The sequence below is a fragment of the Trichomonas vaginalis genome, chromosome V (assembly GCF_026262505.1).
Source record: "Trichomonas vaginalis G3 chromosome V, whole genome shotgun sequence".
Taxonomy (NCBI): Eukaryota; Parabasalia; order Trichomonadida; family Trichomonadidae; genus Trichomonas; species Trichomonas vaginalis.
The window spans coordinates 10,062,580-10,084,244 of NC_067207.1; the positions used below are offsets into that span (position 1 = coordinate 10,062,580).

At 32.2% G+C, this 21,665-nt stretch overlaps 10 protein-coding genes and 1 pseudogene across 11 annotated transcripts, besides 5 other annotated features; 1 reads left to right on the top strand and 10 right to left on the bottom strand.

The window, feature by feature from the left end:
• Nucleotides 1–14,159: part of a mobile genetic element that runs on past the window's edge.
• Nucleotides 1,836–2,255, top strand: TVAGG3_0310060 (uncharacterized protein; the record flags this gene model as incomplete). Its single annotated transcript, XM_001295632.2, has 1 exon — nt 1,836–2,255. The coding sequence occupies one exon, from the start codon at nt 1,836–1,838 to the stop codon at nt 2,253–2,255; it is 420 nt and encodes a 139-aa protein (XP_001295633.2).
• On the bottom strand, nt 4,112–4,531 carry TVAGG3_0310070 (protein of unknown function, DUF4108 family; the record flags this gene model as incomplete). Its single annotated transcript, XM_051229786.1, has 1 exon — nt 4,112–4,531. The coding sequence occupies one exon, from the start codon at nt 4,529–4,531 to the stop codon at nt 4,112–4,114; it is 420 nt and encodes a 139-aa protein (XP_051099516.1).
• Nucleotides 4,573–5,157, bottom strand: TVAGG3_0310080 (His-Me finger endonucleases family; the record flags this gene model as incomplete). Its single annotated transcript, XM_051229787.1, has 1 exon — nt 4,573–5,157. The coding sequence occupies one exon, from the start codon at nt 5,155–5,157 to the stop codon at nt 4,573–4,575; it is 585 nt and encodes a 194-aa protein (XP_051099517.1).
• Nucleotides 5,800–6,428, bottom strand: TVAGG3_0310090 (uncharacterized protein; the record flags this gene model as incomplete). The annotated part of the gene is made up of 1 exon (XM_051229788.1): nt 5,800–6,428. A coding segment is annotated over one exon (629 nt), but the record flags the coding sequence as incomplete, so codon positions are not given.
• TVAGG3_0310100 (uncharacterized protein) lies at nt 6,458–6,850 on the bottom strand (the record flags this gene model as incomplete). Its single annotated transcript, XM_051229789.1, has 1 exon — nt 6,458–6,850. The coding sequence occupies one exon, from the start codon at nt 6,848–6,850 to the stop codon at nt 6,458–6,460; it is 393 nt and encodes a 130-aa protein (XP_051099519.1).
• Nucleotides 7,260–7,796, bottom strand: TVAGG3_0310110 (protein of unknown function, DUF4106 family; the record flags this gene model as incomplete). The annotated part of the gene is made up of 1 exon (XM_051229790.1): nt 7,260–7,796. One exon carries the CDS (start codon nt 7,794–7,796, stop codon nt 7,260–7,262), a length of 537 nt encoding a protein of 178 aa, XP_051099520.1.
• TVAGG3_0310120 (uncharacterized protein) lies at nt 8,729–8,833 on the bottom strand (the record flags this gene model as incomplete). The annotated part of the gene is made up of 1 exon (XM_051229791.1): nt 8,729–8,833. A coding segment is annotated over one exon (105 nt), but the record flags the coding sequence as incomplete, so codon positions are not given.
• TVAGG3_0310130 (protein of unknown function, DUF4106 family) lies at nt 9,808–10,278 on the bottom strand (the record flags this gene model as incomplete). The annotated part of the gene is made up of 1 exon (XM_051229792.1): nt 9,808–10,278. One exon carries the CDS (start codon nt 10,276–10,278, stop codon nt 9,808–9,810), a length of 471 nt encoding a protein of 156 aa, XP_051099522.1.
• Nucleotides 11,634–12,045, bottom strand: TVAGG3_0310140 (annotated as a pseudogene). Its single transcript has one exon. A coding segment is annotated over exon 1 (412 nt).
• On the bottom strand, nt 12,431–12,997 carry TVAGG3_0310150 (protein of unknown function, DUF4106 family; the record flags this gene model as incomplete). Its single annotated transcript, XM_051229793.1, has 1 exon — nt 12,431–12,997. The coding sequence occupies one exon, from the start codon at nt 12,995–12,997 to the stop codon at nt 12,431–12,433; it is 567 nt and encodes a 188-aa protein (XP_051099523.1).
• Nucleotides 14,064–14,159: a terminal%2Cinverted (terminal inverted repeat of Maverick-3 transposon ID:TVAGG3_0309990).
• Nucleotides 14,160–17,958: a mobile genetic element.
• TVAGG3_0310170 (MULE transposase domain-containing protein) lies at nt 15,067–16,125 on the bottom strand (the record flags this gene model as incomplete). The annotated part of the gene is made up of 1 exon (XM_001309018.2): nt 15,067–16,125. The coding sequence occupies one exon, from the start codon at nt 16,123–16,125 to the stop codon at nt 15,067–15,069; it is 1,059 nt and encodes a 352-aa protein (XP_001309019.1).
• A 366-nt stretch (nt 17,959–18,324) lies between the features above and the next one.
• Nucleotides 18,325–19,734: a mobile genetic element.
• Nucleotides 19,735–19,764: a mobile genetic element.
• The last annotated feature ends 1,901 nt before the right edge of the window (nt 19,765–21,665 follow it).

Below are 21,665 nucleotides of genomic sequence, written 5' to 3' on the forward strand. Positions count from 1 at the left end.
AGATACTCAAAGAAATACAAGAAATATTCTTTGTCAGACATTTTAACACTATCTGAAGGAAAGAAAGCACACGACTGGGTTAAAAATGCTTCTACTCAGAAAATTTTGACAAGAAATCCTGAGCTTATGATATCGGTAAGATTCTATGGAACAAGAGCATATCTCATCGACAAAAGTCTTATACCAGTAGTTTTGTTCTGGATTGACCCAGTTGTTGGATATAACTTCATAACATATGGTTCGTTCGACTCAGAACGTTGCAGTGAAGGCTTACTTTACATCGTTCAAACCGAAGGACTTCAATACAAAGAGATATAAGATAGGAAGAAACATATAATATAACTCAAAGATATGACAATACAGTCAATAGAGTTAAGGTTGTGTTCGTTAACGATATGAGAGCTGCTGAAACAGAACTACTTGAAAAGTTTGAGAAAATGTATGGTGCTCCCATAAAAGGTAAAGAAACGTTTGAAGTAGATGAGATAGATAAAGCTATAAAATTATTTGACGAAGTTGCTGAAAAATACATGTAAAGCGTTTATTTTACGCTTGACTTCAGATGGCTCAGGTAGTTCCTAACTAGCTCATTTATCTCTATAAGGTAGATTGCCTCATCTGCTGGGTCTATGTCGGTCATTGTTTCAAGACGAGTCTTTTACTTTTTCAAGACAAGTCTTTTACTTTTTCAAGACGAGTCTTTTACTTTTTCAAGACAAGTCTTTACTTTTTCAAGACAAGTCTTTTACTTTTTCAAGACAAGTCTTTTACTTTTTCAAGACAAGTCTTTTACTTTTTCAAGACAAGTCTTTTACTTTTTCAAGACAAGTCTTTTACTTTTTCAAGACAAGTCTTTTACTTTTTCAAGACAAGTCTTTTACTTTTTCAAGAAATTTTTTGGTGTAAAGTTCTCAAATTTGAGAACAGTGGTCTTGATTTCAGACGATACCCGTACTTTTTCAAGACAAGTCTTTTACTTTTTCAAGACAAGTCTTTTACTTTTTCAAGACAAGTCTTTTACTTTTTCAAGACGAGTCTTTTACTTTTTCAAGACAAGTCTTTTACTTTTTCAAGACAAGTCTTTTACTTTTTCAAGACAATGTCCGACGTCAGTCAGTAAATTTTATCGTCCAACCTTACAAATGTAAACTTATATCGTTCTATTTTCTTCACTAGGGTCTAACACCAAAGTAACCTATGTACATGAAATTTCACTGCATAAAAGGAAAAAACCTGCGCGAATCGGGATTTGAACCGAGGTCTTCGACGCCTGTAGCGAGGTAGCCCATACCACTGAGCTATGAGCCGCTTGCATATTTTTAAGTAAAATATAGTATATTTGTCATATAGTGAAGGATGACCAAACTTAAAAAAAATAACGCTAGTTTTTTATAAAATATTTTTTTATCCGGAATGTAAAGACAGATATGTCAACAACAGAGAACACAACAACAGTTATAGTCCATGAAGCCATAGATGAAGAATACGAGTACATACAGTATAACAAACAGTTACGTCTCATTCGTTCGGTCAAAGATGACATGTACCAAATGCAAAGTATTTTCAATGCTCTTCGTTCTACAAAGCAAGCACATCATTGGTTTGAAAACCAACAGACAAAAGAACTTTTAGAAGAATTTCCTCATATGTTTGCGACCCGCGGAAAACCGCGGGTCGAGATTCCGTACGAAAATCGTCAAAATTTGCCAAATGGTTTGAGAGGTTGGTATGTACATAGACTTCTTGTAAATGCTGTTGCAATGTGGGCTTCGCCTCGTTACGCTTGTTATATTTTCATGATGTTAGATGAAATTCATAGACAAGAACGTGAAGAGATGGAAAAGAAACTTCAAGCAAAAAATGAAGTCATTGAAGCAAAAGACAAAAACATACAGAAAAGAATACCACGTTCGGTACCAAAAGGAAAGGAAAAGAACTATAAGTATATGATTTATACTGAAGAGATGGAAAATGAAGAAGACAGAGATATGGTTATGTTGCATTTAGTCAGAAGAAACAACAAAAGCTTTTACGACCTTGCTAAGATTTACAAATCTGACAGAAATTGGTTCTATCGCGAAAACTTACCGATTTCAATGACACCAAATGAAGATGTGAAACAAATAGTTCAAGATACGTTACCTCAAACACACTATGATATTAAAGGTTGTACAATACTTACCTTCAAAGAAGACTTACCGCTACTGAAAGAAAAAATAACAGAGTATTTTGACAACTTCAAACAAGCAGAGTAAATGAACCATTTATTTTTGGTCTTGACTTCAGATGGCTCAGGTAGCTCTATAAGGTAAATTGTCTTGTCAAATCCTTCCGACAGGAAGAACTCTTGCATCCGACAGAAAAAGTTTTTCCCGACAACAGGAAGAACTCTTGCATCCGACAGGAAGAACTCTTGCATCCGACAGAAAAAGTTTTTCCCGACAACTGGAAGAACTCTTCCATCAGACAGGAAAATATTTTCTTGACAACTGGAAAAATTTTTCCAGTTGTTCGTCCGTAAACCATTCAAATTTTCGAAAATTGAGAACTTTTTGGTCGAACTTCAGAAAAAGTTTTTCCATCCGACAGAAAAATATTTTCCCGACAACTGGAAGAACTCTTGCATCCGACAGGAAGAACTCTTCCCGACAACAGGAAGAACTCTTCCATCCGACAGGAAGAACTCTTCCATCCGACAGACTTACTAAGACTAAACACTTAGATTTTTCAAGCTTGACTTTTTACAATTTGAACTTTGTTCGCGTAGATGTGAATTCTGAAAGAAGTATGAGGGTCTTGTATGACTTTGTACTTCTCCCATAGTTCATGTCTGTCAAACTTACCTGCCATGGACTCTTTCATAAGTTCCATGAAATCGTCTTCGGACAATCCGGGGAAAAGTATGATATCAGTAAGTATTCTCTTTACATCCTTACTTAAACTCTTGGCTGTCTGTACACAAATGACAACAGAGATGTTAAAGTGTCTGAGCTTCTTAAGAATTCGACACATGTCTTGTTCTCTGTTCTTTAACAAAGGATGAGAAGCAAAGTCATCTAAGATAAGAAGACATCTATGAGGGTAAGTCTTCCAATCGTAAGATTGCAATTTCTTCGAAATGTATTCTATCTCTTTCTGTTTGTTTCGGAAGTGTTTCTTCTCTAATATTCTCTGCATTTCCTCATTTGGGTCTTTGAACTTAGAATTTATATACTCATTTATAGCATTGTACTTCAAAACCCTTCTTTGGTACTTCTTTATCCAATCTAACAACTCAGTATCCTTTATACATACTAACTTAGACTTTTTTATAATATCTTTGAACGAATTTACGGTTTGATCGAATTGACCAGAAGTACTACAAATGACTACTAACTCATAGAATGGGTTCTTCTCATCTAGTTCTTGTTGTTGTGCAGCCATTTTAAGATAAGTGAAAGTCTTACCCGACCCAGGTGGTGCAATTAGACCTGTTATACCATTCTGAGCAAATAAGAACTTGTCATGTATAGGTTTTATCTGAGCATTTTCTAACTTCCTCTTGTTCTTGTTTAAAACATTCTCAAATTTCTTGTCAATGTCAGCAAACTTTTTTTCTAACATATTTTTAGAAAAATTAAAAATTTTATCTTTTAGAAAATGTCTAGCGATTTCGCTATCTATATTCGAGACAAACTTTTTGACAGCAAAACATCTGTCGACCATAAAATCTTACATAGTGTAAACAAGAAAGGTGAATTTGTTCTAAAGTTCTGTTTCTGGGAATATGACAAGAACCATAAAACATTAGGCAGAGAAGTCTTTAAGTTTGTCAATGACAGACTTGTTGACAGAGATGACGCCTCTTGGAAAGATGAAGTCCAACAAAAGTTCTTAGAATGCAAAGAAGGCACATGCGCTGTTCTTGAAGATGAAATAGAAAACAGAATAGAAGAGCTATTAAAGGACAAAGACCTTTTACAAAAATATGGTTCTGAGAAGTTTGACATAACTCCACCAGAGAAGAAGAAGAAGAGAGAAAAGAAAGAAAAGAAAGTAGAAGAAGAGAAGAAAGAACCAGAGCCAGTTCCAGAGAAGGTGAGATATGACATGTAAAAATAAAATTTTATTTTTAGAACATTTCTGGGTCAATGTCAATGTTCTCTTCCTCTTTAGGAGCAAACACTGGCTTAGACTCTAAAATCTTTTTACCCAACTTACCTTGAACTTCAACTATCTTAGACTCATAATATTCATAGTCGTCTGCTTTCTTTGGTTCATAAGGTATAACAAGTTTGTATGCTTTGCCTTCTTTAAGGTTTGAGAACCTTCTGTCAAAATTTTCTTTGACTGCTAACAAACCTTCTATGTCTAAGTCTTCAAATTTCGCACCATTTTTAGTCACAATAGCAAACTTAACGGGTTCGATGTTCCAAACTTTGCTGAATGAAGACTTTTCAAAATGGTAGAAGTAAACATTCAAATATATGAATGGGTCTAGTTCTTCTTTGACTTCTGTCATGTACTTGTTTACTGAGATGAATTTCATCATCTTTTCTATCGGATAAAAAAAATATTTTTTTAAAAAACGTTTTAAAATGGTATGCCATATAGCTTCTTGAATTTGTTAAGAAGTATTTTAACGCATTTTCCATCTGTATCTCTAGCGTTTACAAAAGCATAGTCTTCCTTAGTAAAACATACTTGTAATTTTCTATAGTTTACGCCGGTATAAAAGTAGAAAGAGTCTTGTTCTTCGCTATAGTAGTAAAACTCCAACGTATGCTTGCCATAGTCTGTAATTTCAATTGCTTCATCTTCTAGTTCGTCGACAAATTCGAATACAATATCTCTAAATTTGCTTTTGTTCTTATTGTTTTCAGAACGAGTAACCCAACGTAAATTTTCAAGTCTATTGTCATTTCTTATACGGTTTATATGGTCTACAAAAGGTAGATTGTTAGGGTTCGGTATAAAATGAGTTGCAATGACAACATGTTTAAGATAGCGTTTTCCACCAATCCTCATCCTAGCATATCCGTTATTTTGCTCCCATTCGCTTAAAACTCTTTTTGTCTTTTTGTTTCTGACTTCAAATGACTCACAACAGTGAATTTCATATTTCTCATCTAACAAACAAGTTTCCCAACGGTCTTCTCCAACAAACTCAGCGTACATTTCAAATAAAATAAAAAAATATTTTTTTATAAAATTTACTCAGAAAAATTTTTCTTTGTATATACGCCGTTCTGAACATCTAAAAGATTTTTGACATTTGCCAAGAATGTTCGTTTAGACGCTGTCATATAACCATACTCTTGGCAATATTGTTTATATTCATCGTACAATGACCTTTCATCCAAACACTCAAAGTTAGTCTCATCTATAAACAGTTCATAAACACTCTTGTTTGCTTCTAACAATGTTTGTCTTTCTTCGGTATGTGGAATTTGTCTTGGATTGAACTTAGAAATATCTAATGTCATGAAATATGAGAACAAGTGGTTGTAAAAGTCAGATGTCAAACATTCTGACAAAGCGTCAAAATATTCTGTATCTTGCATATGAGCTTCTGACGTTCTGACAACTACATATCTTCTGTCAGAACTTTCTAACTTCATCGGAACAGCATTGTTTGAAACCATAATGAAGTTTGCAACATTTTCACAAACTCTTTGGTCTTTATATTTTCTTTCAACAACTCCAACTTTGTCTGTTATAAGACTCTTCAAAGCATCTGAGTTCAAAACTTTTGTTGTATCTATACTTTGAAGTTCGTTACATACTATAAGTTTCATATTCTCTATTGAGGAGTTAAACTTGCCACAGATGTTTTCTAAGTTTGTCATATTCGGATTCGAATAACCTTCTAACAGTTTGCACAAAATATCTGTAAAGAATGTGTTCTTACCAGTTCCTTGTTTTCCAATTATAATGAGAGCAGTTTCATTTTTAGCACTTGGATGTTGTAAGATGTTTGCAAACCAACATAAGATATACTCATAAACCTTTTCGTTTCCATTGCATATAATTTCTTTGACATGGTCTAACCAAGCTTCTATAATATTTTCTTTCCATTCTACTTGTTCGTATTTATATCCAGTGAAGATAGAATAGAAGTTTGGAGATGGTGTATAGAACTTTATACCTCGAACTGAAAAATCTTCTAACTTTGACAATAAGATATCCCAAGCATCTAACATCTTCATACCAACCTGTACGACTTTTATTTTCTTAAGTTTCTGTCTACATTCTTGTTCTGAAACTATTGTTGCTCTTGGTTTGTTAAAGACAACATCCCATTCTTTCATGACATAACATTCTGGGGCAGAGTCAACATAAATGACTAAACGTTTCAAATTCTCGACTGCTTTGTTATAGTCTCTAAATGGACACATATTTCTGAATGCTTGGAAGTCATAAAAATCTGAAACATCTATTCTGTACATTTTTATAAAAATAAAAAAAATATTTTTTTTTATTCTTGACTTTGTTGTTCCATTTGTTGCATTTGTTGTTCTTGAGCTATTTGTTGTTGAAGTTGTTCTTGTAATACAATACTTTCACCAGTTGCATCTTCCAATTCGAAACTTTCTGCCGTCATTGACAAATACATAGGACATAAAAGTTTTACAGGAACAAAGTTTGCGTCAACTAATGTCAACGTTATACTTGCCAAAGTGTTTGAGTTCACTAAGGTTGAAAATTCTGCATTCGAATGAACAATAGGCAAACCAGCAGAGAAAGTGTTGTTTATACGCATGAGTATCTTTTGGTCATAGTAGTTTCTGTCGACATTCGAATAGCACTTTGAACCTAAGTTTGAAACAATATATAAAATAGGTGTACTTAATGTCAATGGAATAGACATTCCTTGTATGACACCTTTTCCTGTTATAGGAAACTGTTGGTAGTAAAAACCAGATATAAGTTTTGTATTATAGCTCATATCGTTTATACTAAACTCAGTCGGACATCCAAACATAATGAAACCTGCTCTAGTTGCAGCACATGTTACATCCGTCCTTAAAGTATTAAATAAGTCAACAAAACCTGTTGGTGGTATATCTGAGTAAGTATCTTCAAAGGAGTATTTTTTACCATTCACAACAATAAAGTCTTCTGGTGTCAAAAGAGCAAAACAGGCTTTAGTCGTCATTGTGTTTAAAGTTAGTTTACAATATCGTCCTTGAGGACTTTGTAAGTTTGTTGTTATAGAATTATATGACTCAGGGTTTTTAGTCGTAATAGTATAAACCATTGTGTCTTCTGCCATTTACTTAGCAACTAAATTTTAATGAAATGTTGTGGTCGTCAAATATTTTTATGACGTCTGGGAAACTATATTTTAAGTTCAACGTTTCACCTCCTTTCATAACGTATATCTTGTCAATGACATTATATGAAACACCACAGCAAGCAATGTCGGGTTCTATTTCTTTGATGTTTATATCGTCTGCCTCTGTCAAAAGTTTCAATAGTTCTTTCAAAACTTCATGAGGTGCAATGACATATGAGTTCACTTTTACAGGGTTGTGTTCGACCAAGTTTAACATTATACCCAAAGCTTGACAAATCTTCTCCTGAGTTTTAAGTTTGTCTTTAAGTTGTTGGTAGTCGTTTCGAATATCTGCAACAGAACTTAAGTCTCTGCTAACTTCAGGATATGTTGGTTGTTCTTTTACAGGAACAATTGCTATACCATCTTCGTCTTCGTATGGTTTCCCCACTTCAACATCTCTGTCTTTGACATTGACAACAACACTTTGACTGTTTGTTTGAGTTGGTGAATTTAACTTCACATCTGCCACCGCCATTAAACCTTTTGAAACACTTACGCTTCTATTTTCGGAAATGACATTTTACTTAGAATAAAAAGATGGACGTATTCGAGTATCTCTTCGAATTGAAGCAAAACAAGTTTACACACACAAACAATACAAAACATTGACAGAATAGTTTTTACACAAACAATGGAAAATGTTATAGAATAGCAGTCTTTGCTGAACCAAAATATTTTCATAAAGCAAAGAAAGTTGGTATAACCGAATGGTGAAAGTTCTTGACGTTGACAAAAAATATAACAACAAAACTGACCGATATTTCTAAAGGTAAGTTTATAATACAATATTATATCAAAACTGGCGTACTGTCAATATTTGACGGAGAGAAGTCAGTTCAAGAACAACTTACTGACCTGCTGCCAAAATCTGCTCGATGGAAGCTGTCGTTATACCAATCTGAGGAGCCCCAGCAGGTTTCATCGAACGAATTTTCAAAAGAGCATCTTCTGTGAAAAGTGCTATTGGTTTTGTAAACTTCTTTGCTTTCAATTCATCTGGACCGTCTCTGTCACCAGTATATTGTATTTGAACTGTACCAACAGTTGAAATACCACCCATAAAGTCTTCTGAGTCAGCAAATGGAATGCCAAGCCAAAAGTTTGAACGGTCTCCATTTGTATATTGAGTTTTTTGACCTCCTGTATGAGTCCATACTTTCACATATGGCATAATAGAACTTTGCATTTCAGGGTTTATGGTTGTTGTGAAGTTGTTGTTAAAGTTCATAGCATCTAATGTCAAGTTGTATGACCTCATATCCTCAACTGTAGAATATTCTTCTCTTGGATAATATTTGCCATCTATGTTTATATGATATTTAATACCAGGGTTGTAGAAGCAAGAATAGTCATTTATAGTTCGTCTGAACAGTACAAACATAGTATCTGCATGTTTCATTGCAGTTGTTAAAGCAATATCTGTTCTTGCACCTGGGTCAGCACTTTGGTTTCCAACTTCACCTGCAAAGTCTTTGACAGATATTTGGTGTATAGGGAACATAAGTGGAACTGCAATATATTTGGCAGCTAAAGCATTTGAAATATCTGGGTCCAACATATAGACTGCAAGTCTGCTTTCTATTCTCTTGCATTCAAATTTTTCGCATGTGAACTTAACCGGGTCCCAAGCAGTTCCAGCAGCATTGAAATAATAGTTTACTTCAGTGTTGAAGTTTGAGAAACCAAAGTCTAAGTCAACTTTGTCTTTGCAAAATTCGGCGAATGACGTTTGATTTGCTCCCTTTACGTCTGTAAGAGTGAATGGGTCTTGTGTTGGTGCAATGACTAAGTTATTTTGCTTGGAGTAAGTTCGATAGAAATTTTTCCTGCCCAGTTTGGCAAGTATCTTAAAAACCTGAAGATGAGGAAAGATGACAAAGGAACTCTAAGTTTCAATTTTACTTTGGTTACTGCTGCTGCAGTTTGTCCAGAAAGGTCAACATAAACTCCTGGAACGTTAGGGTCAAGTCTTCTTATTTTCTCAATGGTTGCATACTGGTCTGTTTGTTCTCTAGCTTGTGGTTGTACTGAGTTTCTCAAAGCGAACCATTCATAGTTTGCCCATGTTACTGTTTGAACTAAGTCAGAGTTAGAATATATCTTATATCCCATGAAAACTTCTGGAGCATATTGGTATCCGACATAGAAAATTCCATTGCAACCTTTCTTGTCAGACAACTTGGCAGAAGGTTTTATTTCAATGTCTTGTTCCACGTATAAGAAAGAGTTGTCAATAGAAATTATATGAAACCTGTCGCAAGCAATATCTACTGTTGTTGAAGAACCTTCTCCAAACTCACCTACGTTTCCATAAGAAACAGCAGTTGTATATTCGTAAGTTCCAGGAACTATTTCTGACCTTCTAATGGCATTGTCGCATTCGTTATACCATTCGGAAACATTTCCATTCATAGCATCCAAAACTGTTGGCGTTATATTCTGAGCGGCGTACATTTCATATGAGTAAAAATATAGAATAGTTGGATTTATATGTCATAATAGAACCCACGTGGACCAAGCTTTACTTTCTTCCTGACTGAGTTTTTAACTCTTCTTTTTCCTTCATTGCCCTCTGCTTGAAGTTGTTGCATCTTTGCATTATGTTCATCTAGTATGTTGCAAATTTCCCATATCCTTTTTGCCTTTTGGCTCTGGTCGCCCATCTCAGGTAACCTATATCCTAGAAAGAGTTTGTCATAGTCTGTATTTGAGTCTTCGCGTATTGTTTGCATGACTCTTTCCTGAGTTTCCGGTTCAAGCTCTTCAAACAGTGCCTGTCCATATGGAATATGCTCGTTTCCAAATATATGTTTTTGTAGCCATTCTGGTTTTCTTTCCATGTTACCAACAATATCTTTTGTGAATGGGAAAGCTTTTACCCAATCTTTCAGTCTTGCGTCGTTTATTTCTGTAGTTGGTTTTATTTTGTCAAGGAACATGTTTTTCAATACTAACATTTCATTTGGTACTGTCCATTTGAGTTTTCTTAAATATTCATCCCTTCTCAGTTCATTGTCTGCAAAGTAAGTTTTTATGACATTTTGTAAACTTTCGTTTGCAAGGTCATGTACAATAGGTTCTCTTCCTTCGCTCTCCCTAAACTTTCTTTCTAAACTCTTCACCAAATATACCATCTCTATGGTTCTGTGTAGTTCTTTGAGATAAATGTTCTAGAACGTCAGGTGTTATATTTCCATCAGCCATGTTCATTTCATACTGGTCCAAAATATCTGCATGTTTCATATCTTTCAATGGCATTAAAGCCGCGCTGAAAATACCAGCTATATCTCGTTCACATTCGCTTCCATTGCGTCTACAACTTCTTGGAATTGAGGTTGTAAGTTTATGAACCACCTATCCGGATTAGCTTTATGACCCCATCTCATTGTAGTTCCATCGTCTGCAGAAACAAAAGTAGGTTTGTTTCCATCTTGGTTAGGTTCTGAATGAACTTTAAACAATGTTTCATTTCTATATGTTTTCTTGAAATTTAACCTTTTATTTTCACCGAGTTCATCCGAAGATTGAACGTTAAATGCTCGTAAGTAAAAAGGGTTGTTGTATTTGTGTACATTTTTTTTCAGTTCTTCCATTCTATGCTGGATATTTTCATCTGATGTTGGAGTCTTTTGTATGTCGGCAAACATTTTTCGATATTCTTCTACTATGTCAGCCGAATTTTTTTTAGACTCTTGGAAATATTCCATATTCTCCGCATACTCTTGTTGAGGGTCAAGATTTTTCGGCTGTTCCAAATCTTCATCTAGTTCTGTGAAGTTAGTTTCCAAAGGAAGGACTTGTTCGTTTCCTTCAGGCTCTTCTAGCTGTTGTTGCTGAACTATTTCTTCCATGTCTGGTTGTATCTGAACTAGTTCTTCCTGTGGAGTTTCTTGTACCTCATCTGCTGGCATTTCATATATTCCGAGACCGTTTTTTAACAATTTCCCTATCTACGTCATCCGCATTCATAAGCTTTTGTTCTTTCGTTCCGTCTCCTTTTTTTACGCGTTTCATGACGAAAGTTGAATTGTCATTTAGCTCTGACATCAAATATCTCGGAGTAAATTCATCCATGTCATTTGGATGATATGCTATTAAATCATATCCCTTAGCGAGCTTGTATTTTCCAGGTTTGAGATTATATCCGTTTTGGTGCTGAGCCATAAAGCTAAATAGGTTCGGGTCAGTATTTCCATCCTTGAACTTTCTAATAGCTTCTTTATATCTGTCACTAAAGTCAACAGTATCTGGGAAACCACACTCTTCTTTAAGCATTTTTAAGAATTCTTGGTTTCCTTGTTCTCTACTTCTTTTATGTCCTTGCTCTGTTTGTGGTTGTTGTTGTGCAGGGTTTTGAACTGTTGGTTGCTGTGCTGGTTGTTGTTGGTTGTTGTGCTGGTTGTGGAGGTGGTTGTTGTGCATGCCTGTGTCTGTGTCCATGTGACGATGTAAATGTTCTAGGTAGTCCTGGTGCAGGTGCTTCTCTTGGAGGGTTTGGTGGTATATAAGTTCCACCAGCTGGCACATATGTTCCATCTGCAGCGTAATGTCCTACCTGACTTTTCGTTTTTAAGAAAGCATTTACTAGGTCTGTTTTGGTCTGTTGTAACTCTTTTTCTTGACTTTTCACAACAGTTGCTCTAACGGCGTCATAGGCACTTTGAACTGCCTGTCTCGTTGCTGCATCTGTTATTTTCGTCATATTTTGTGCTACTTCTTTTAACTCTTTGTCGAAACCTTCAGACTTCAGTTTCTTTCCAGATGAGAAATCGTTCACTTGTTTCACCTTACTATGAAGAGCTTCGAAGGCGTTCTTAAAGTCAGCATTTGTTAAAGCTTCATTTGAACTGTCTTCATCCGCTTGTATTTTTGTCCTTATTGACCCTATGAGTTGGGCTGCTTTAGCGTTGGCTTGGGCATCTAACCAGTCATTGTTAGCTTTTATATATTCTGCGCTTTTCATTGCCTTTTGCATAGCCGCGTCGTTATTTTTACTTTCTTGTGCTAAGTTTTCATACTGTACGGTTTGGTTTTGCAACTGTAAAAGTTTTTCTGCCTTTACATTTGCTTCAACTTCTTTTTTATACTCATCGCTATCCATATATGTCTTCAGGGCTTTTGTTTTATCTCTTCATCTTTCAGTATTTTATATTGAGTAGTATGGTTTTTCAAATTTATGACATCTTGTTCCATTTTTGCTACTTCTGCTGCTTTTTCTGACACTTTTTTTGCATATTCCTCTGTACTTAGTTCTTTCAGTTGTTCTTCTTTCTTCTTTTTCTCTACGTTTAACTCATTTAGTTTCTTTGTGTGTCTGTCATATTCTAGTTTCTTTTCGTTTTCACTTATTTGCTTCTGTATGTCTATGTTTGACTTTTTGACATCTGATATTTGATTTTTGAGTGAACTCAAATTCATTTGACTTTGAGGGTTATAGGCTGTTCCGTCTGCAGCTCCACCATAGCCTGCCATTTTCGCTAAAAGTGCCGCTCTTAAACCTCCACTCTGTGCACCAATAACTCGGCTTAAAAGCATAGGGTTGCTTGACATTTGTTGCAACATAGTGGGGTCATTCATAATTTGTTGTTGCAACTGTTGTTGTGGTGTCAGTTTTACTATTGGATGTTTCAATGCTCTCTTCCTCTTACGTATATTCTTACGTAGCTTACGTGGCATTTTAAGTGAAGTTAAAAAGCGGTTTTTGACAGATGTTTATATGACACTTTCTCACCTCTTGAATTTTCATGAACTTTCTTGTCAATGTTTTGTTGAGACTTTGTAAAGTTCTTCATCGTAAAGACTTTGTAAATGACCAAAAATATAATTTAGGGTAGAAGGTTATATCTAACCTCTTTTCTAACCTCTTTTCTACCCTCTTGAATTTTCATGAACTTTCTTGTCAATGTTTTGTAAAGTTCTTCATCGTAAAGACTTTGTAAAGTCTTTCTCATGAACTTTCTTGTCAATGTTTTGTTGAGACTTTGTAAAGTTCTTCATCGTAAAGACTTTGTAAATGACCAAAAATATAATTTAGGGTAGAAGGTTATATCTAACCTCTTTTCTAACCTCTTTTCTACCCTCTTGAATTTTCATGAACTTTCTTGTCAATGTTTTGTAAAGTTCTTCATCGTAAAGACTTTGTAAAGTCTTTCTCATGAACTTTCTTGTCAATGTTTTGTTGAGACTTTGTAAAGTTCTTCATCGTAAAGACTTTGTAAAGAAAGTTCATGACAAATTCAAGAGGGTAGAAAAGAGGTTAGAAAAGAGGTTAGATATACCCATCTACCCTAAATTATATTTTTGCCTGATTTACACTCATTGACGATGAAGAAGTCTTGACAAAACATTTACGAAGAAGTCTTGACAAAACATTTACGAAGAAGTCTTGACAAAACATTTACGAAGAAGTCTTGACAAATTCAAGAGGGTAGAAAAGAGGTTAGAAAAGAGGTTAGATATACCCATCTACCCTAAATTATATTTTTGGTCATTTACACTCATTACGAAGAAGTCTTGACAAAACATTTTACGAAGAAGTCTTGACAAAACATTTTACGAAGAAGTCTTGACAAAACATTTTACGAAGAAATCATGACAAATTCAAGAGGGTAGAAAAGAGGTTAGAAAAGAGGTTAGATATAACCTTCTACCCTAAATTATATTTTTGTCTGATTTTACGAAGAAGTCTTGACAAAACATGAAAACATATATAATTTGTGAAAAGCTCCTGGAAGACCCGTATATAAGAACTTCATTTATACTAAACATCTTCAGGGCTAGAAGGCACGAAGTGCCTGGAAGCCCCACTACCTTTTTTTTTTTTTTTTTTTTTTTTTTTGAAGAAAATGATTTTTTCTCGATTTTTCTAGAAATTGAATTTTTTAAAAAAGAAAAAAATCAAAACATATACATTCAAGAAAGACTATAAATGAAGATTTTTCTATTTTTTTTTCATTCTAAAACATCTTTTTTTGGATAATTTTTTTTAATAAATATGTAAGAAAGATTGAAGAAAAAGTAAATTTACTTTAAGAAAATTCGTTTTACATGATGTAAGACCCATAACAACTATAAATATTCAATTATTTAAAATAAAAAAAGAAAAACAGATTAAATGTATCTCACATCAAAATCCATTGACCTAAGGATGTTAAGTTTCTGTTTTTAAAAGTTGATATTTTTTTTTAATTTTAAGAAAATTAATAGCATGTTATTAGACAATAGGAGTGTAATGATATTGACTAAACAGAAATGAGAGAATAGAGATATAATTTTGATAAGCAATATTGCGAACAAATTCTGAAGTAAAATCGCGATCAATAATTGAAAATTACGATCATGTACTGAAAAATGACGATCGAATTGAATGAATAGAATTATATCTAAGAAAAAATAAATTGTATTTAGAAGATGAACAAAGAAAGGTGTATGCTAAAAATCATTTAACAATAAATGGAAATAAAACGAAATTGTTAAAAGAAAAAAATGAAAATTGTTAAATAATATATTATTTTTTAGTCATAAGAATAAAAATATAGTAGTTATAAAAGGAATTAGACTTCATATATCAATTCTTTTTCTCTGTAGATGTGGAACGTTTGCTTTTCGATCTCTTTCGATGAACTTGAAAATATAAGTTATTATCGCTGAGAATCCTTTCCGAAATAGGAGCTTTACGTTTAGGAGGATTGTCGGATGAATTTTGTTTTTTATTGTTTGATTTTGTTGTTATGGAAGATTTTTTCTTATTTTTTTTCAGAATTTTGCTTGCTATTAACTGAAACTTGTTTTGACGGCCCAACAATAGCATTTGTAGTAGGAAGAATTCCCAATAACGAGCGCATTTTCGATAATTGTTTTTCAATATGATCAAGAAGGTCCAGCTTATGTTCTAGATTACTAGACATTTGATTTGTAGAAGGATGGTTTTGATTTTCTGGTTCTAAATCTGTAGAGTCTGCAATATTTGAATTTTCGGAGCGAATTGGAGCATCTGAACCTTGATTTGTATCGGCTTGCTCAAAATTAGTTTGAATTGGAGTGGATGAATTAAAATCTGGATGATTTAATGTTTCATTAAATAATGCCATAATTTTTTCTCTTTTTTCATTAATAAACTTAGTGATCATTGTATCTTTATCTGTTAGATCGATCGATTTGAGTATATCTGCATCATGAACTGGAATATTTTCGAACAATGAACTCGATTCTATGGAACCATATGGAGAAATCTCGTTCTGAGCCAAAGAAAGATCACTTACGTTGTATTGTTTGATAGAAAAAATTGTTTTCTCAAGTTCTTTTTGAAAGCAGTCAAGAATATAATTTTTGTAGCTATCAGTGATAACGGTTTTTATATGGCGCTCGATCTTCTGGTTATTTTTGATGGCGTTATATTTATCTAATTGGATTTGAGATATCTTCTTAATAGCTTCATAAATGTTTGGATGTTTTAACGAAGAAAATTCTGAATGCATACTCTCGAGGCAATCATTAGTGAATATTGCAGTTGCATTATTATATTGAGATATTAAATTGTAGTGCGGCAACCAAACTTTGTTGAAATAATCAATATAATCTTTGATCGAATCAACTTTATTTTGATTAATTATATGCATTGTAAGTACAAATTCTTCATGAGACATGAATGGAGTAATAGAATATAGCTTAAATAAAGAATTTTGTAAAGTATTGAAATTTTTTGTATAAAGTGCTACAAGTTTCCTGTGTAAAGCTTGTTTGAAATGAAATAGGCATCCAATTATACGGACTTTAGGGAAAATTTGTTGAAGTGCCTCTATCATTCCCTTTTCAAAATCACAATGAATTTGAATTAGCTTTGAAAATTGAATACCCTTGACAGTAAAAATATATTCAAATGCCTTCTTATAAGATTCAAATGTGCGGTTTTTCATGAATATAAATAAAAGTGGTAGATATTGATTTGTTGAAGGTTCACAAATCATAATTGTTAGCATCTGTCCTTTTTGAAAATGTTTTGGTGTAATTTTAAAAGTTCCATCGCAAAATAAATCTGTGGCTTCTTTTGCAAATTGAATTGCCTTCTCAAAACCAAAAAACATCGTCTCACAATTTGCTTGAAAATCATGGCCAATGAAAAACTGCTCGCCATTTATTAAACAAAAATTAGCAATTTCATCGTCTGTAATTTTTTCTCCAACAGAAAATTTTCTGGACTTATTATAAACTTCCCTGACCAATGAATCTTTAATTAATGGGTTTTCATCAGTACCAACAGCAAGTTCTGTCATAAATTTTTTAATCTGCTGAAAAGTGCCGTTGTCTTCAGAAAATTTTGCCATTGCCTTATTGTATATTTCTGTCAGAGTCATTGATTTATGAAGATCATTTTTTTCATTTTGTAACTTTTTAAATTGTCTGCATTCGGGTATATGTTCCTTTTGTAAATCTTCGGAAACTGAACTGTTCTCAATTTTAACTAAATAACGTGCTTGACAAGAATGATCGATGCAACGGTAGTAACGTTCAATATTATTTGAATTAATAATATTTGTATGATCATGCGAATAAAGCATATCTTTGCGAACAATTGTATCAGGATATTTTCCAGTAACTGCGGGAATATTTTTAACTGCAATATAACTAAAATATCTTCTGACAGCTTTAGATTCATTTTCGGCGTATTTAATATTAAAATATTGAAGAACTTGTTTGATTATATTCGTTTTTTCATCTCTCGATGTTGATTTTTGGTATTTATCAGATTGTTCCCTGATAAATATTTTATTTTCGTCTGTAAAGTTTGCTCTTTTTTGATTAAATATAGATGATTTTCCCATTAAAAAATGAAATGATGCAAAATTTACGAAAACCGTTCGAAAATTGAATCAAAAATGAAAAGTAATACTTAAATGAGGAATTCTTTGAGATATTGGTCTTAGATTGAATGTAGCGTCATTCTTATATAGAATATATATTCATATCATCGGAAATATGATAAAAAGCATATAATAAATGTCAAAAAAGTGAACAAATAAGCAAAGATATTTTTTAAAAAACAATGAAAAGTAATACTTAAATGAGGAATTCTTTGAGATATTGGTCTTAGATTGAATGTAGCGTCACAAATTTCACAAATATAATTTACTATACAATTTTATTCATTTTTTTAAAATGGCTGACGACAGTCTGTATCAACTAACTCAACTAGTCAAGCATAATGATTATTCTTCGGATTCATTAAATCAACTTTATCAATGCATAAGTACAATGACAGAAAGATCAATTGGATGCTTGAATTGGGATAAATTTTTCAAAAAAATCACAGTGACTGATGAAGTTCTTTTACATTTTTTAGCATCCGTTTTAAACATTGAAAAGATATCAGAATGTTTCAAGGATTCTATTTTTTATCACAATATTAATCTTGAAAAATTCAGTAATTTAACTGAAACAGAACAACAAACAATTTTAAATTCCTACAAAGCGGATAAATTTACATATTACATAATGTGCTCACAAATTGTAAAATCAAACTGGAACAATTTATCCCAAACTTTAGTTAATATTGCAAATCAATATTTGCCATTTTTAGATGAAGAAAAGCAAATATATATATTTACTGAAATAACTGGCAATTATCAAAATTTTGAAATGAGAGAGGGTCAAAGTTGCTATTTGTCACTTTTCCACAAGAATATAATGGGGAACAAGTTATCATATAGTTGATCTCACTCACTGAGGTGAGAGATGCATGTAGTGTAATGGGATAAACAGTGGCATTGCTGCTCTAAGTCCTAGGTTTGAGATTCATTGGCTTCATTTTTCTCTTTTTTATTGACGTAAACTATTCAATTTTTGTGTTCTCCATTCAAATTTCAGAATTTTTTTTGCAGATTTCACGCTACATTCGAAGTTACCTTTTGTAACAACCACCACCGCCTACGAAAGACGAAAGTGTGTCACGATTTCACCCGGAAATCCGACGGTTGTTTAAGAGTAAGCACTTTTGGCACCTACTCATTTTGAAATTTCAGTTGCAAACTTGTTACTTTTTTATGAAAACAATGAAGAAAAATTAAGCAACTGTTTTAATTTAACATTGTTCCAGCAAATTTATTCCAAAAATGGAATCGAGCAAATGATATTTTTTGCTGCAAATACAATTTGTTGCAATAACACTTCTATCAATTTTTACAATCTCCTTGAAATTGAAGAAATGAATCCATTTGATTTTTTTTATTTCTCAATTCAATATAAAGAGATATTAAATTGCGATGATTTTCCAAAAGTTACAGAAGTAATCACAGGTTTAATCTCAGCTTCAAATATTAATGCTATTATGCGAATTTACCAAAAAATTTTGGATAAAATTACATTTTATAAATGTAATTATTGCCATATTACCTCAATATGGAATTTTATCACAAATGCAGCAATAATTCTTCCTGATGAAGATTTATTAATCAAATTATTAAAAGTCATAGAAAAAACAGAAAAAGCAACAGATGAATTATTCGAACCGGAGAATGATTTGGGTTTCTATGAATATTTAAATTCGATTTTCTCAGATATTACATCTGCGAGAAATAAGCAATTTCTCTTGGAATTTCTAAATACCCATGAAGATGACTTCACTTATGATCAAACATTGTGAGGTCATTTTTGATCAACAAATTAATTGAAATTCCGATCAAAAAAAAATTCACAAATTGGATCAAAAAAATCGAATCTCAAGTTAAAAATAAAAAATTTCTACATTTTTATCAAATTTAGATTTTTTTTTCAAATCATGCGAATTGATTGAATAATTGCATATTTTATCCCATGCATCTAGAAGTATGTGTAATATTTTTGCTTTCATCAAGAAATTGTCGAATTTGATCTTAATTTTTTTTGAAAAATATACTTTTAGAAAAAGAAATAGTGATTGAATAGCTGCCCATGCTGTAAAAGGGTTATTTTTACAAGTAAAAAAATTGTTATTTTTCGAGCAAGTCGAGGCTTTTTTACCATCTTATTTTTGAAAAATTTACGAAAAATTATATCTGAAAAAACGCTTCATTTTGATATCTTACAATGATAAAATACCAATGTTGCTGGGATATAATAGCTACACCTGGACATCTACTACATTAATGCGTATGACAGGTAAAGTTGATTTCAAAAGTATAGCCTGGAAAGATTACAATAAATCAACGATAATTCAAAAAAATTTCTTATAAGTTAACATAATAAAAATTTAATTTTTATATTGCTTGTATTATACTTAAGTATATAATATATTTAAATCTTAGAATGAAAATTCGGGACGCCCTAGCTATTCAATTTTCCCTTAGGACGCCCATAAACCTCTCAAAAATGTGATGTAAATATCACAATTTTGAGAAATTTACACTAGGACGCCTTAGGACGCCAACCCCCTTTTTTACGAGTAGGTGACAAAAGTGCATACTCTTAAACAACCGTCGGATTTCCGGGTGAAATCGTGACACACTTTCGTCTTTCGTAGGCAGTGGTGGTTGTTACAAAAGGTAACTTCGAATGTAGCGTGAAATCTGCAAAAAAAATTCTGAAATTTGAATGGAGAACACAAAAATTGAATAGTTTACGTCAATAAAAAAGAGAAAAATGAAGCCAATGAATCTCAAACCTAGGACTTAGAGCAGCAATGCCACTGTTTATCCCATGACACTACATGCATCTCTCACCTCAGTGAATGAGATCAACTATATGATAACTTTTTCCCCATTATATTCTTGTGGAAAAGTGACAAATAGCAACTTTGACCCTCTCTCCCTTTTTTACCGCCTAATTTGACTTGGATGTGAATTAATCTTTTGACACCTATTAGGAAATTTATCGTTTGATTTATTTAAATAACATAAGGTCTCACTAAATTAAATAAGGAATGAATTTTTGAAATCTCCTTCAAACTTTTATACAATAATTTTATAACGAACATTATTTGAATAACAAAATAAATATCTAGTAATTTTGAAAAGATTTTTTTATCAAAAGTTGTCTCAAAATTGAAAGCAATAAAAATACAATAAAGAGTTCAATAATATATTATATCAAAAATATGTCGAAAATCCTTAATTTATTTTCAATATGATTTTATTACATTCAATTTTGAATAATAAAAAGTAAGATTTCTTTGAATTTTTGACTCTTAATATCATTTATCTATCAGTTTGAATATTAATTCTATAATATGTAACCATATATTAATTTATAAACGTTACTAACTCTTCTTTTCATATCAAAAACAAATAATATGTTTAATTACCTTCATTATGAATCCAAATACATGTATTTCTAAGTCTATCATAATATATATCTAACGTCTATCATCAAATCCTATTTTGATCTATTAATCATTTAATAATTTAATTTCATTTGCAAAATATCCGATATCTGACTATATTTACTGAACAATAATCATCAATAACACAATATAACGCATATATAATAATAAAAATATGTGTATTCGATATATTCATTCTAATTCAAATTAGCATCTTGATCAAAACTCAATTATAGTCATTACCATTTTATATATATATTACTCTAATTATATCTAATTTAATTGTTATAGTAAACATTAATATATTGCTAAATGCTTAATATTGATTTTTATATAACTTTAATAGTATGCCCATTGCATAATATGATCATCACAAGAATGAGTTCTGATCATATGTGCAATCCCACATTATATAGACAAATCACATAAAAAAAGATGAAAAAGTGATAATAAATTGAAAGGTCGTATTAAAAAAAAGTCACTTTTTAATATAGACTCTTTAAAGTCTTTTTACAATTCCCCATTACAATAAACATAAATACTTTCTCTCTATTTGTAGATTCTCAAATTCTTCATACTACTACATATAAAAAGAATAAAGAAATAACAATAGTTCTAATTTCACATGGAGCAAATATCAACGAAAAAGACAAATATGGAAATATTACTCTTCATTATGCATCAGTTTGTAATAGTAAAGAAAGGGATGAACTTCTTACTTCGTTAGGCTCAAATATCAATGAAAAAGATATACATGAAAAAAAAACAGTTCTTCATGTCGCAGCATTGAATAATAGGAAAGAAGTAGCTAAACTTCTTATTTTCAATTGTCCAAACGTCAACGAAAAAAATAAATATGGAAAGACGGCACTTCATTATGCAACAAGTAATAAAAGTAAGTAAACAGTTGAACTTCTTATTACACAAGGTGAAAATATCAACGAAAAAGATATACATGAAAAGCAGTTCTTCATTATGTAACATTGCAAAAATAGAAAAGAAATAGTTAAGCTCCTTATTCCATATGATGCAAACATCAACGAAAAAGATAAA